This window comes from Gadus chalcogrammus, chromosome 8 (assembly GCF_026213295.1).
Source record: "Gadus chalcogrammus isolate NIFS_2021 chromosome 8, NIFS_Gcha_1.0, whole genome shotgun sequence".
Classification (NCBI taxonomy): domain Eukaryota; kingdom Metazoa; phylum Chordata; class Actinopteri; order Gadiformes; family Gadidae; genus Gadus; species Gadus chalcogrammus.
This window is the reverse complement of record NC_079419.1, coordinates 14,331,903-14,348,392: the sequence shown is the minus strand read 5'-3', so window position 1 is coordinate 14,348,392 and position 16,490 is coordinate 14,331,903. Positions and strand designations below refer to the sequence as shown.

The 16,490-nt window shown below is 43.1% G+C and overlaps 1 protein-coding gene and 1 long non-coding RNA gene across 2 annotated transcripts; both read left to right on the top strand.

Moving 5' to 3' along the window:
* The first annotated feature begins 476 nt into the window (after positions 1-476).
* LOC130388198 (hydroxyacid-oxoacid transhydrogenase, mitochondrial-like) lies at positions 477-7,339 on the top strand. The gene is made up of 14 exons (XM_056597574.1): positions 477-659; positions 805-842; positions 944-993; positions 1,120-1,173; positions 1,428-1,582; positions 2,044-2,240; positions 3,006-3,083; positions 3,171-3,276; positions 4,411-4,563; positions 4,848-4,946; positions 5,463-5,541; positions 5,724-5,820; positions 6,138-6,295; positions 6,530-7,339. The coding sequence occupies exons 1-14, from the start codon at positions 607-609 to the stop codon at positions 6,611-6,613; spliced, it is 1,401 nt and encodes a 466-aa protein (XP_056453549.1). The 5' UTR covers positions 477-606; the 3' UTR covers positions 6,614-7,339.
* Positions 7,340-9,811: 2,472 nt separating this feature from the next.
* On the top strand, positions 9,812-12,611 carry LOC130388199 (uncharacterized). The gene is made up of 3 exons (XR_008896388.1): positions 9,812-9,942; positions 10,461-10,552; positions 10,793-12,611. It is a non-coding gene; the product is annotated as an uncharacterized LOC130388199 (long non-coding RNA).
* Positions 12,612-16,490: the final 3,879 nt, after the last annotated feature.

The following is a 16,490-nucleotide window of genomic DNA, read 5'->3' as shown; positions in this document are numbered from 1 at the left end:
CCAGATGACCATGGCGACAAGATCACCTCTGCATCATCAAGACGACAGCGCAACCTTTACCAGACCCGAAGCCAGTAGCTGCATTCGGAATCCAATGCAAAGGGCAAAGATCAAGTTAGATCTGATTCAGGAGAGAGAGAGAGAGAGAGAGAGAGAGAGAGAGAGAGAGAGAGAGAGAGAGAGAGAGAGAGGAAAACCTTTGGTGGTAAGGTCATTGTCTTAAAAAAAGAAGCTTCAGTCACCCGCAGAATTTGCAATAGCAGTTGACAGTATACAATTCAAACACAGAACCTAACCCATTGCCCCGGTATTTAATCAAAATTATTTTTTCAAAAGTATAAAAATAATCCGTTCATCTTTATCTTAAACCAATAAATGTAAAAAAACAACAACAAAAGACGCTGTGTGTGAGTGTGTGAGTGTGTGCGCGTGCGTGCTGAGAGGAGGGTCTTTACTCCTGGCCGTCTAGCGTGAACTCTACCCCACATGTTCCGTGCTGTTGGTGGGAGGAGGGAACCAAAGACGTAGAACCGCAGCGCCGTACCGAAGTTAAAGATCGCCGAAACCGCAGGAAAACATATCCCAATCCTTCGACCCTCGACAGCAATGGCAGGACGTGACAGAATAGCCCACCTCCTTCGACAGCTCGAGAAAGCTGCGTAAGTGAACGTTTTTGTATTTCAAACAAAAAGTAAAGAATGCAGAGGTTCGCGTTCCGTAGTACTACTTGTAGGCTGAAACTTGCATGTTTACGAAAGTGTAGCTCCAAATTTGACCTTTAAAACGTTCTTATTTTTTCCATAGGTGCAGGTGTCCTGCACATTCCAACACATATCACCAAGGTACGAGAAATAGAGCCTGCTTTCATTCCCAGTATACCTTAAATTTCGTAGTCGTCCGTTGTTCGTAGTGGAATATTTATCGATGTGTGTTCTGGGGTTAGGTGCTGGAGCTGCGGCGTGCACGGTCAGAAAAACCGACTATGCATTTGAGGTAAAGGAGATCACACGCGTTCACAGTGCACTCTTGCGTGTCCTACTGGAATTATAATGGTTGGTAAATAAACACCCGAGCACATTCTTACATATTTAATTAATGTTAATGTTTTCTTATTGTCAGATGGCCAGCTCCAACATCAGATATGGAGAAGGGGTCACCCGGGAGATCGGAATGGTAACATGACATCATCACTCATTTACTAATTTCCACACACACACGCGCACACACACACACACACACACGCACGCACGCACGCGCACACACACACACACACACACACACACACACACACACACACACACACACACACACACACACACACACACACACACACACACACACACACACACACACACACACACACACACACAGGAAAATGCAATCTCGCAAACGTGTGTGCTGTAACATTCCCGCCGGTCGTTGTGTAGGACCTTCAGAACATGGGGGCTCGTAACGTGTGTCTGATGACGGATAAGAACCTGTCCGTTCTGCCGCCGGTGAAAGCAGTCCTGGAGTCGATGGCACAGAACGGAGTGAACTACAAGGTGTATGACCAGGTCCGAGTGGAGCCCACGGACACCAGGTAGCGACGTTAACCAGCAGAGGGAGACAACACATCGTTTTACAAATCGTTTCGCTGTGTAAAATCTCTCAATGAATTATGAGGCAGGTTTAACCATCGATAGTTGAAGGGTATCTTATGCTCCAGAGGGAAATGCCAAAGGCAACTAAACCCATTTGTTTACATCGGTCAGGCATTTAAGCAGAACTGACACTAATAAAAACAGCTACTACCTGTATTAACCATGCTGTTAAATGATATTGCCAAAGCTCAGGACTAATCATGTAGTGACGGCTTTAATTACACAAGCACAATTTGTTCCAAGTTAAGAGACAGGACCAATTTGTACACTATCTGCATGATCATAATCATTATCAATTTATGAAATCTAGGTTGCTGGTTAATGTTTGTCTTACTTCCTCAAGCCTTTACGACTGAGAATGCTAAAGGATGACTGTGATTTTTAAATGGATCTCTCTCAGCTTTAAGCAAGCCATCGCCTTCGCCAAGAATGACTCCTTCGACGTCTATGTCGCGGTGGGCGGGGGCTCGGTGATAGACACCTGCAAAGCAGCCAATCTGTACGCCAGCCACCCTGAGGCAGAGTTTCTGGACTTTGTCAACGCTCCCATCGGGAAAGGGAAGCCTGTTACGGGCGTCCTCAAGCCTCTGATTGCAGGTACCAAGAAATGGCAGCTTGCTTCAGCGGCGTCCCCACAGACCTCAGATTAAGGCCAATAGCACGATTAGTTGAGCCACTGGATTAGGTGGCAGACAGGTGCCAAGCTCAGTGTAGAGTGACCACAACGATGAACCCGTTGAGGGACATTGAGGAACGAGTTTGAGTTCTGATTGGCCTTGGTCACTGGTATAAACACACAGCCTTATCATGTTTCTGATAGTATAGTTTGTTTCATAATAGTACTGCGACCACATTATACCACAATTCTTTGAGATGTGCACTCGCCCCCATCCATCGTTCATAACGTCATGTGATGTAACAAATAGTGGCCTCTAATAATCTCGTAATCAATTCTCAGCCATCAGAAATACACTAATTACAATTACAAGTAGGGCATTTAGCAGACGCTTTTAGCCAAAGCGACTTACATCGGTTAATACACATATTGACACACCGACGGCGGAGTCAACGATGCAAGGCAATAGCCAGCTCGTCAGGAGCAGTTAGGGTTAAGTGTCTTGCTTAGGGAAACATCTACACTCAGCTCGGAGGAGCTGGGGATCGAACTAGCAAACTTTCGGTTGTAAGATAACTGCTCTACCTCCTGAGCTAAGCCGACCCCATATTGAGTGAGACAACCATTGAAAAGGAGGGGCTCATAACATAACTTGAGTCAACAAATGAGCTTGATCAACAAATGACCTAAATTGACTAAATGAAAAAAAGTAAAAAAAAAACACAATTTCCCCTTCCTCTCTTTAGTTCCCACAACAGCCGGAACCGGCAGTGAAACCACGGGAGTGGCCATTTTTGATTTTGAAGAACTGAAGGCCAAAACTGGTGAGTTTTAGTGAAACGGTTAAGCTCTGCTCCTAGACATGTGGTTATGGGTGAATGTGAATATGCTGTCTGCGGTCTGGTGTCCAGGAATAGCCAGCAGGGCCCTCAAGCCAACCCTGGGGATGGTGGACCCGCTCCATACACTGCACATGCCTGAGAGGGTCGCCGCCAACAGTGGCTTTGACGTGCTCTGGTGAGAACACTCTAGCAACAAGCAACTCTTGGTGCTTCCTCCTTCCTTCGAGGTGCCAGAGGTCTTTAGTTCTGATGAAGGTGTGCTGAATGAGGATGACTTGTTGTAGCACTTTCGATAAGGGGCCACGTTGTGGTTTTGTCCACTGGTCAGGTGGACTCTTGACTCTGGAGGGCCTGTCTTTTAGGGTATTTTCGTAGATACTTATCCTACATGTTAGCACTGGCCTTGAAGGTTTTATGGTGTCTGGGGTCAGCCAGCATCAACTGTCACTAACACACCTTCAGGAGAGCAGAGGTCAGCGTCCCAGATTTCGTAAACCTTCTTTCCTAATCAGATGGTCTGAAGGCTCTCTCTGACTCTAGTGTGAATGCTGAATCAAAACATACCACATACATTTGAGTTGTTATATGTACTAAACTGTGTCCCTTGATAAAGACAATGAGACTCTCTTGTAGGTCCTTTATTCACTGATAATAGAAAAATGAAAAACCCTAACCCTAACCCAGGGGTGCCCAACCAGTCGATCGCGGTCTACCAGTAGATCGCCGACAGATCCCAAGTCGATCGCGAGGGGTGAAGAAAAAAAAAAAAAAAAAAAGATTTTTTTTTTTTTTAATGAAATTAAATTTGCGCGGGACATATACGCGCGGTAGCGCATGTGCTGTTAACAGCAGTTGAAAGCCGTCAACAGTAGTTACACACTCCTAAACGTTGGCATGGCTGAGGGGAAACAAGCTAAGACCTACCATTTTCACCCTGAGTGGGAGGAAGATTATTGATTATCGTTGAGAAGGTGCCGTGCGCAGACGGAATGAAACCCCCACTGAAGTCCGTAGGTTCACGATACAACCCCCCCCTCCCCCCCCCCGTCAACAATTGTTCTCTACCCCCCCCCCCCCCCCCCCCGGCTTGAAGGTAGGTTTGCTGGTAGATCTCGGGAGGTTGGCTACTTGAAAAGTAGATCTTGGGTCAAAAAAGGTTGGGCACCCCTGCCCTAACCCTATCTAGCATCTATAGGACTGGACAATAACCAACCATAAACTTAACCATCACCTTATGAGGGTAAAGGTAATGGGGGGTGGTCTGTTGTTGTAAACGTTGTTCTTGTCTTAACCCCCCCCCCCACACTAGCCATTCCCTGGAGTCTTACACCGCCCTGCCCTACAACATGCGAAAGCCCTGTCCCCCAAACCCCATCAACCGCCCCGCCTACCAGGGCAGCAACCCTATCAGCGATGTCTGGTCAAGACACGCCCTCAACGTGGTGGCCAAATACATGAAACGGTAGGACCAATCAGGAAAACCTAACAATCAGAATACATTACGTGTTTTATACTTACGGAGTAAAGTTGCACTTTTTTTTGTTAGAAGAATGTTGTTGTTTTTCAATGTAAGAACTTTCCAATAAAAACCAGCAACTGTATACTGATAATGGAAGCGTTTTGAGATTGTAGATGGAGTAGCACTCACACTCAGTTGAAATGCCAGGTCCAGGTCCCAATTCTTTCAGAGCCATCCCACTTCAGGTGCTGTTCTGTTCAGAGTTCTGCTCTGCCCACATATTCAAGGGCTGTTCGAGATCCAGAGGACCTCGAGGCGCGTTCCAGCATGCATCTGGCCAGTGTGTTTGCAGGGATCGGATTTGGAAATGCAGGAGTTCATTTGTGGTGAGTCTAGTGCTGCAGACGACCCTTCCAGCCTTCGCACTACATTGAGTTCAGTGCAGGGCCGCTCAGCTATACTGCTGAGCTGTAACTGGCCAGGTGGTCCGGGTTGGGGAGGGGTATGGCTACACTTGTAGCTCTGCCTCCAACCACCAGTAGCGGGATGTTATGAAGAATAGGGGAGTTCACCACAGACGAAAGGTAGTGAGTTCAAACCCCCTGTGTTCCCATAGGCAGGTTTTCATCCCAAATGTACCTATAAGCATGTCATTACCCCTACCTGCTCAATTCCAACGTATTCACTGCAAACCACTTTGGAACAAATAGTAAGTAATAGCCCCTCCCCCTTCAACTTCTTAGTACTCTGAGTACTTTTATTTCTCAAGGGTTACAGTATTTTACCATCTAAAAGGACTCCATTTATTCTCTTTTACTACTAGTCTAGTGCTGTCTTATACCGTGTTTATCTTATTTGAAGTGGATAAAGTCCCTGAATGGCTCTCTGTTTGCTCTGTTTAGCCATGGGATGTCATATCCGATTGCTGGCAATGTCAAGACCTACAGGGCTAAAGGCTACAATGTGGACCACCCAGTAGTGGTAAGATGTACTTATTACGAAATTGTACTACCAACAGTAAATGTCCTTTATTAAGAACCCTAAGTGTCTCCTTAAATACATACTTATTAAACCCCTTTATCATCTGCTTTATTACAACCTTTTAATGTATCCTTAAAAAGTTGAGTTGAAAGATTTAACTGTGTGTCTTCGTGCTCCTATAGCCCCATGGACTTTCTGTGGTCCTCACATCTCCAGCAGTATTCAACTTCACTGCCCCCATGTGTCCAGAGCGCCACCTAGAGGCTGCTGAGATCCTAGGTAAATGGAAACAACTATAAATTGCGAAATATTATCTAAAGTAGGATTTCACTTCCATCCTGAATTTCATTATGTTCTTATGATCACCACTGTACACCGATCACAGCTGCTCTGGTCATTAGGGTGCAGCATAGGCTTGTGTTTGGGGCAATCGAATCGAAGCCGAAAGGTATCGGGTTTGGACGTATCTGAATAATCCATTGTAAATCACTTTTGAAGTGTCTTAAGTGTGCTAAATTAAAAATAGTAAGTGTGTGTGTGTGTGTGTGTGTGTGTGTGTGTGTGTGTGTGTGTGTGTGTGTGTGTGTGTGTACTAGGTGCGGACATCAGCAGGGTGAAGCGGGAGGATGCCGGCCCACTGTTGGCTGACACACTGCGCCAGTTTCTGTACGACCTGCAGGTGGAGGACGGGCTGAGTGCCGTTGGTTACACCAAGGACGACGTGCCCGACCTGGTCAAGGGAACCATACCTCAGGTACCAAGCAATGCCTGGAGCCTCCAGGATGGTTCATACGGCTGCATACGTATTTAAAATGGGTTTGTCGCTTATTAAAATGAAGAGAGCTCTGGTCATGTTTTCAAACCATCTACCGTCAAGTGTATCAGGTGAACAATGTAACTTGGTTATGCGTATTCCACTTAAATGGCATTGTGAACACATTTGTCAAGGGCTGAGAGTGTGACACCACTTCCTGTCCTGTTCCCACAGGAGCGGGTCACCAAGTTGTCTCCCAGAGAACACACTGAAGAAGACCTGACTCATCTGTTTGAGGCCTCTCTTAAGCTCTACTGAGTCTGGGTCCTAACCCAACTCTTGACGAGACGGATGAACACACGCACTCCACCACCTCCCAATCCAGTCTTTCTAGGCTTTTTGTTTTAATTATTATTGAATTAATTAAATGAAACACTGAAACACACTCAATCTTCTACATTGAGGAAAATGCCTACCTCCTTGTCTTAAATGTTTTTATGTTTATTGAAATAATTGTTAAGGTCCTTTTAAAATGTCATCTTGATTCAGGAATATCTTTGGTTATAAAATAGTATTTGCGATCCATTCTCACTAAGATCCTATCTTGGCCTGGCGTGGGATTGGCTGGGTAAAACTAATAAGCTAAATGCTGGACCAATCAGAATTGTTTTGTGGTGTGGTTTATCTGACTTTTATACAATGCCAAATAAAGCTTGAATAGTCCCCGTTCTCCCCTCACTCGCCACTCTCACTGATCACAGCAGCCATAAGTTGAGCCATCCCCGCCTGTAACTGACCAGCTTGATGTAGACTGACGATTTACTACTTTACTACTCCTTGATATTTAGGAATGGAATCCTGGACCCTACTAGATCATTAACTCATTAATCTCCACAGAATATGAGGATAAGAGTGTGTCCCCATCCAGAGGGTTCAGCCAGACGGATGCCATAACCCTTCCATTGACCTAGTGGCACGTCCATACTCAATAAGTAGGGGTGGCCAAGGACTGGCAAAGAACCAGTGCACAACAAAGAGCATACCTGTACAGAGGATGTAACCATGACGAAATTAACTTCATTAATTTATTTGCCTGATTTAGTACGGGTATCTCAGGATTGCCAATCATATGTTGTGCCATCCCAGGCACGCAGCTGGTCAGACTGGGGCATAGCCCATGGGGGGGGGGGGGGTTGGTTCTGGCTGGTTTTATCGTGAAGGACTGAACGAATTTGCTTGGCACATCTCGTCTTGCATGCCTTACAGAAGTGAAGCTAAGTAGTCTAAACCAGTGTCCAGATTAGGCGGCGGGGCTAAGAATGTCTCTCATCGTGATGCCTTTAAGTGGTTTAACCTATGGGAGCAGAGAGTTGCCCCTCTGAGCAGTGGGACTCCTGGAAGGGACTGGGAGCCAAGAGTAGCGGTAGAGTGATATAGCACACCGGTTTCATGCCAATGCTTGTAATCCAGTCCATCATAGTCATTATGGACGGGACTCTTAATTAATCAGAACTATTCCTTTTGTTAGTTGCCCATGACGTGGGTTATGATTCCCCATAGTCCCACAGACCCCACTACCAGGAATTAAGCCAAAAATATATATTTTATGGGGATTTGAACTAGCAACCTACAGGTCATTAATGTGTTTCTAGAGTTGGTGGATCTCCGCTGTTTGCTTTCTGCTACACGCCTGTTTTTCGGAGTGAGTTTGTAAATAAATAAATGCACGTGCATGGAACCCATCCAGGATTAGCGACAGCTGACTATTTAAAGGAGGCACAGCGGCAGTGTTTGGACCGCAGTCTCAAGAGACCAATGCAGCACTGCAGCATGCAGCAAATATACATGCAGAGTGATGAGCAGTTTGAGGTCTTTACCACAGTGTTCTCTCCCAAAGGTGAGTTAGACCACACACACACAAACACACATCAACGCACACGCATATACCCGCACACAACGGTTGTATCCATCCTGTAGTTTGACCCATTATGATGACTAGAGCCTTCCAAGTCTGGTTTAACATTGACAGTGTTGTTTGTACGGTTCAATCTAAACATATGTAGATCTGAACAAATGTCCACGTTCAAATGCTCATGAGTATGAGCATTTGATCATAGAAATCTGTTTAATTTACATTTGTGGTGTCAAATGTTCTAGTAGTGGTTCTATTCTATTTGTGTGGCACGGCTTAGCAATTTCTTTCCCCCAGTTGGCAGATCAAGGGTGAGACTCCGACCTGCAGATGAAGATAAGGCGAGTTCAGTAGGTATCCGCTTGAAAACAAAAGTATAGTGATGTACAGAGTGCTGAGTAAGACCGCATTTTTGGTTGTGGTGTTTATTCAGAAACAGGCGCTACGTTACGTTTGTTATGTTTCCTTTAAAAGTGAAGAATTTCCATCCATCCAAGATGGATGGAAATTCCTAAAATGGATTGAAATCTGGTTCTGGACACTGAAGTTAAAGCAGCTAATGGTCAAGTCCAGGTCCTAAACCTCAAGAGTGGACTGGACAGTGGGTAGGACAAGATAGTGGGGAGGACAGACTATAGGACGAGGTGGCAAAGTATAACACAGATTTAACCAGCAAGAGAGTCAGGTATTTAACTAGTGAAACCAGGTCTTTAGGTCCAACCTCCACTCTAATAGGAGTCAAGACACAGAGTAAGTAACAGATCTATATAAGGGTAATCCATCTTTAATCCTTCAGTGTACTTCTCACTAGTGTTGTCCTGATTAACTGATTGGCTTCTCTCCTTTATTGAGTCATGCCATAACAACTGATTAATGTTATGCTCTCGCACAATTTAACCTAAATTGCAATTGTTACGTATTTTAAGCACATAAGCTGCCCCCACATAGCCACTAGGAAGCAGGATCGAACACACAAGCTGCATTACCCTCACATAGCCACTAGGAAGCAGGATCGAACACACAAGCTGCAATAACTACTCAAGCCACAGATGGCAGCACCTTTAGACAGGCGAGGAGGGCGGAGCCAATACATCACATAGACCACGCCTACTTAACTCAGGCCACGCCTACTTGATACTAACCAGCGCGGGAGTCGGATTTGAGGGCAGAAACATAGGCAGACCCGTTGAGAGCCTCGGGTCTAAGCCCCGGGGCTTGAAGTAACTCTACGGTATTTTTCTCCACGTGTGTTAGATACAATTACCCCCCTTTTGCTTCAAAGTTACCATACCGAAATACTTTAACAAATAAAGTGAGTTAAAAGCGACCCGGATTGAACTACTTTCTTCAAAAACGCGACAATTAATAGAGAAATGGTGCGATAATCTTCTGGTACACAAGTTAAGATAATAACTGACCTATTTGGCAACCAATTAAAGAGTGTCTATTTTACATCTGACTGGACATGCACACAATGTCTGATGTGACTTTAAGGTATAATCTGTAGTGCCTTCTAATCAACATCACACCTGTTGGTAAAATATGTGCCCTTTAATTTGCTATTCAGGTGTTGGTGACCATTCACAATAGGGCCCAAGGTCCAGAAGAACTGGACCTGAGCCAAGGTGATGTCATCCAGGTTTTGGTCAAAGAGGACAAAACGTGGTGGTTTGGACGTCTACCCAACGGAAACGAGGGCTACTTCCCATCAGCCTGTGTCGCCACATGTGGGCCTGTACGTGTCGTTCTGTTTCTGAGTCAACCGGTACAGTACGACCACTAGTTGAGTGTCTCTAGCTTGGAGTAGTGGTTTCTTCACTGCTCTTCTAGCACAGATCAGATGACGAGCTGCCTTTTTCCTGGACATGAAAACGAGGGTGACTCATTACAGATTCAAGGGCTTTTAGATTATCTTGTGAAATGATCGTTCTGTAAATAAATCGAATTGAGGATCTGTAATTATGGTAGATGTCAGTTCTCTTAAAAGTGTTTCGAAGTAGACACTAAAAGTATCTGGTTTCTTGGTTCAGAATAGTGTTCCTGAATGTACAGCCCACTGTTGAATGTTATAGTATAAAAAGCCACATGTCCCCGTTTACATGTTTATGGGGACACATGCCACCTACAGGAGAAGGAGTCGCATATCGGAGTGTTGAGTTACAAGTGGGGCTAACTTAACATGAACTGGTTGAGGTTTGGTTTAAAAACACAAATCACTCACTCAAGGTGTAATGATTGAACTTGTTTCAGCAGGACGGGGAATCAGGGGAAGCCACGCCCACCCTCTTGAGGAGAGCCTCTGTGCCTGTTGTTATGGCAACTCCGGCCTCCTGTAACCCTCCAGGGTAACTACACCTGCCCTTTCAGCATCATCGTTGAATCCACAAGAGCGATAAAATACCATTACAGTCACTGTGGAAGAAGTGATCAGTTTACACTATTTATATGAGGAAGTCCAAGATATTAAAGGGCAATGTGTTTATAGCGAAGGAAGGTTAGAAACTAGGATTCTTTTACTGGGTGTATAGGAAGACAAATATTGACCAAGGTATTCAGAGCATAATCTCTTTCTCTCTGGGTTTTAGTGAGAGCAATGGGCTTGGAACACCGAAGCTGTCCAGGAAGAACAGCATTCGGCGTGCCCTGGCACTTGACAGCCCTTCCAAGAAGGGAGGTGGTGTTCTTCAGGGATCCCCCAGCCTCATCCACCGTGTCCTGGCTAAATCCAGGAGGAAGAGCTGCCCTCACCTCCCACCAGTCTCCTTAAAGCCGGGATCCATCAACTCAGCTTACCTGCCTGAATAGGATGCCTTCAGAGAAGCAGTTAGACTCAAGCATTAAGACTCTGAAGCCTCAAGCCCATTTGACGTTTCATGAGGACTTGGAATTTTTGTCCAAAATTGACTCGCGTCCTATTTGAAGCGAACGAAAAAATATAGGCACGCTGCATTACATTCGCTTTCCTTTAACAAATATCAGTGTTTCCCCTTTAATTGTGTTTATAACACAATTAAAGTGAGAACCCCTGCCAGGCCAAAAAACAATATGTGTAAAATGTAATACATGTCCTAAATCTCAACGAGTACTAGTGCATTCAATTAGTAGGTCTGCGAAAGTATCCATCAATGTACACATATGGAAAGTCAGTTTTATCTAGGGATGCACCAGTACCCGATGCTGTGCTCATGTACTCGTAAAACCTCTCCGATACAACCACCCGATGCCACTTTACGCAACGTGAAGTAACGTTGAAGAGCCAGTGAACCAAAAACGTTTTTTTTCGTGCACATTTTTCCTATATGATCGTCAACATAGTAATCTATGCCATTTTATTACAGGTAGCGAAGTAAGTCCTCAATTTAGTGAAACAAGGTGCACTGGAGGACTCGGTTTGTGTGGACGTGTGGAGCTCTGTTTGAGAGAAAGTTTCGCTTTTTCTGAAACTCATTGTGTACCGCGACAGTATGTTGATAGTCGAGCTCCGTCTGAGCAGTGATTTATTTAATACCAGCGCCCTAGGGTTAGGATTCCCGTACAACTATAATGTTATCGCTAGAGTGTGTAGCTCATTTCATATACAACATCGTTGGATATGGAAAAACGTTATGACGCTTACACACGACGATGATACAAAAAGAAAAATCATAAAGTTGCCGTTGGGCGTAACCATGGTGATAACACGCCATGCGTGCAACTGTAATGGTATTATTAAGTACTCATGCAGGTATTTGGTATTGGCGAGTACTCAAATGTAAGTGGAATCAGTGCATCCCTAGTTATATCTGTATTATATAGTCTGTCAAGTCCGTTGAACCTGTGAAATATACAGTCTATGTGCAATACATCCACACTAGAGCTCTACGAGCCATGCAGTTCTTTACCTGCTTTTAACTGTTGTAGAGCTAGTGGGATACACTTCTAAACACTAGAAGTTCTAAACACTAGAAGTTCCATGTTCCATTGGGAACATTTTGAAACGTTAAACATCTCCTGGGCAGGTATACACTGCTCAACACAGACTCATTCCGGTGATCCAGTCTTGAGTTCAATGTGTCACATATCACTGCAATTCAGAGCGTGAATATCTGTTGAAAATGGAATATCTTTCCAACGAAAAAAACGTTTAATCCCCCAGTCAGTTAACACTAGTAGAATATAATGATGTGGGAAACACTAACATTATCTACAGCTGTATAGGTAGTCGACTCACCTATATTCTAAAGTTAATGTGATGTTACATGGGGATTCTAGTTTGATATTCAACTTTTTTACCCTTTGCAAAACACAAAAGCGCCTTGAAAGGAGGGCTGAATTCCTAAAGATTGGTATGTTTTAAAGACTGGAGATTAGCCAATATGTAACACTCTTAGTTCCCTGAGTATCACAAACCATTTTGATGATATTAAAAATTAACGGTTTTGAATGTCAAGCTGTGAGGCGCTTTTCCTTCGGATGCTTAAAAGTTAAAAAGCGCATTCAGCGTCAGTATGTGTTAAATTTCAATGTCATTTAAATAAAAGGATGTTTTTTTTTTAAACAGTTTATTGTGATAAGAAGCACTCTCATGCCTCACAAACAATGGGCGTCATTTTGGATTCAATAACGCAGATACGCACAATAAACTCCTGATCTGATCGTTTCTGTATTCGATTTTCAATAACTGACATTCATTCTGTCACATTCGTCGTTAAGTCCATATCACCTTTATATTGGATTTTTCAATTTCATTACAATGTAATGCCATAACGCGACTAAACGTAATGTGAATGTAACCTTAAACCTTAAACAACACTTGTCGGTGTACATGATTTCTGCCTGAGTAAAGTAAAAAAGATTTACAAAAATGTGAAGGCTTGTATAAAAAAATTTGAGCAATTATTTTCTTTATTTATATAAATTTAGATTGATATTGGGACGGCCGTTGCAAAGAATACGAAGGGAGTGGTTATTCGTATCCAAAGAATTAATGTCCTAAACGTTTTCAAGTCACAAATTTGAAGCACTTTTGGTTGATTGTCTTCAGCTGAGAAATGCAGAGTTGTAGATTTGTAAACAACCACTGCATTTAAATGTGGGGCAGAGCATGTTCCATTTACCATACCAGGAATGAACTAGACTAATACATTTGGTAACAATATAATGTTCCAAACTATTCGCATAGCTGGTCAATAGTGTGAAATAGTTTGTAACCATTTGTCCTCAGTAGGCTACTCTGGAGGCAAGATAACCATTTAGTTCAGTTCAAATAAATACAGTAGCATGATAAAATATTTGAATTGTGAGGGTGACATTTGTATTTATATCTCTTTCTAAGAACAAATTGTTTGCGTTGTCAATATTCTGTCAGTGTCGTCTTTTGATTCAGTTTTTTACCTCTGATATTTCAATGTGATATTTGTTTATTGCAAAACCTATTTCATTCATAAAATAGACAAATCCTGCCTCTCATCTGCCTGCAACATAGCTTTTATTTGACTGAACCACCGACTCTTAGCATAGAGCACTGAGCAATGTGTCACCGTGTTGAGCCAGATTCACATCCATACATATGATCTTTAATGTAATAATATTTATTTAGCATTCAAACATAACCCATACTACACCATACAGTATTGTATAATTTATGTAAATTACGATGAATCATTGACAAGTCATTTATTCCATATGACAAAATATTTGACCATGACATGTACAGTAGCAATATATACTTGAACAGTTAACTTATATTATAATTGTTTTTACGCAAAAAATAAACCCAAACTTTATGGCAACATGTTCAACATTCTATCAAAAATAAGATCTAAAATCCATTAAAAAGTGTATTCACAAGCAAAGGCTTCATTGAGTAAAAGACTGTTGTTTGTTTTTCATTGTTAATGGTTAAAATCCTGTAAATGATTTGGAATAAAAAAGATCAAGACATTTGTTTCAAATGAGAACTAAATAACTATTAAAAGTTGTATATAGTGTATATATATATATATATATATATAAATATACATAAAATACTGTCACATACATACTGGGATCAAAGCCCTTTAGATGTTTTACTGACTTAAAGGTCTCCCTTTGATAAGGGTTTTATTCTCCATCTATTCATATGTCCAGAAACCAAGACAGACAGACCAAGGCATCGTCTTCTCCCTTTAGCTCAAACTGTGCTACAAATTACTTTTTCACACCTGACATTCCATAAAAACACTGGAGATGAGGAAATTGGAAGTTAAAAATTCTGTATAGACGTAAAAACACTAAGAAGTGTCCAGGACCTAATCTAACATTGAATTCAGACTCAAAGTAGAAACGATTTTAAAAAACATTTGTCTAAAACCGACTGGAGACAGAACTAAACATGTCCTCCAGTCGGAGACTGACATTGTGGCCATGTTGCTAACCCCACTCAATCTACATTACCGAAGATGAATGAATAACTATACCTGCATCATATTGTCCAGAATCCAATAAATGTTTCAGTTATTAACAGTTAAAATGTGCTTCAAAATGTCCTTGCAATCTGAGCTTGTGGGACAGTTCTGTCCCAGCCCCACAGTGTGTATTAGGAGCTACTCCTCACCGCCACTGAAGCCTATTGTCACTCTAATCGCTCGCTTAGTTAGCCAAATGCTGACTATACCTCCAACAAAACGGAAATACAAAAAGTGTGACCTCTAGGTTCAAATATACTCTTTCTGCTCTACAGAGCATATTTCCTGTGTCTGTGCCCTCTGAAAGAAACCTTGCCAGCATCTTGGTTCAAACCAAACATATAGGGATTATCATAGTGGATTATGGATTGCGTAATGTGGCACGACGTGAGGACTGCTGACTTTAATCAATACTGTTCAGGAGGTAGAGCTGGATCCAACACAGAAGAAATACAATGGTCTAGAGTCACTGCTGTCGATTTATGGTGGCCGTATGTAAGCTGGAGTCACTGTTGGTCTATGGTGAAGCAGTATTATGGGGTCAGACTTCGTGTGTGTTATGCTCAGTCAAGCTCAACACCACCATCTCTTCTTCACCAGTCGGCCTACAAATGGGTCATTCTCTAACTTCAGGCACCACGATGGCACTACCTTAGCTTCATGCCCTGGTTATCGTATATTTGAAAAACTAGGAACCTTGTGTAAGGATGGCCAGCTCCCAGAACACTGAAGCCCTTCATATATTCCTACCTCCAACAAGCTGAGTTGAGGTGCCTCTGGGGAATGTAGGGGCTGGGGAAATTGGGCAGTTCCAACCTGCTATGATTGTGCTGATCTTGATTGGATAGGTAGGTGATCTCCAGGGCTTTCATCTTCTGGGGAGCAGCCTAGCTCCTGACATCCCAGCAGAGAGCTGTTCAGGTGGGAACGACTGAGCAGGCTTTCTCCCTGGATCTAGAAGACAGATAGACACAAGGTTTTTATCAGACTGAACCAGCTAGTGAATGGAAGGCTATGTCTAGGCCCAGCTAGAGGTAGTTAGACTAATCTTGGTACAGCATAAAGGAAATCCCAGCAAGATGACACAATATAGGCTATCACGCAGCTACCAGAACGAGAACTACGGCTACCTGAGTGCTTTGGAAATGTTCTTGGGCGCGGAATAGACCAGTTGGGCTGTCTTCACTCCAGGCCTCCAGAACCAAACTCTTCCTTTCGGACCTCCAGCAAGCAGGGATCTGAAACAGTGGGAGATGGCAAAAGTTTTAAAAGGCAGTGGCAAGAAGTGGTCACTAGGCTGTTGAGAGTGTTTTTACAGCTGCCATCCTAGGGCCCTATGAAATCCGCGATAACGAAAACGCGGACGGAATTACGGAATTGGACAATAAAAACGGAATCAACTGATCATTTTTTTTTATTATTATTTTATTAAGCAGAAAAGTATTAAAAGTAACAAAGTTACAATTTAAAACGGGCCTGTCTTAGTAAAATAACTGATTTCCAGCAGGTTCCTGTTCTTCAGCACATATAACATGCAACAGGGACAAGGCACATCAGACGTCACATTTACAATATGCAGCGGAATGCAGCGGGAATTCGCCATTATTTTGGTGAAATTCAGTTTCGAGGGAAAAGGGAAACAACACAGGTGACATTAACGTCACTGAATGTTTAGCAGTCACTCGCACAACAATGTTAAAAAAAAATCCCTGGTCCCCCACGCAAACAATAGGTCCCGCTCCTAACAAGAAGCCGAAGAAGAAGTTGAAGCGCCCGTAATTCGGTTCTAACCCCAAATTCAGAGCCGAACAATATCCAAAACACTTCTATCACTCAGGTGTTTTGTAGAATATGTCAA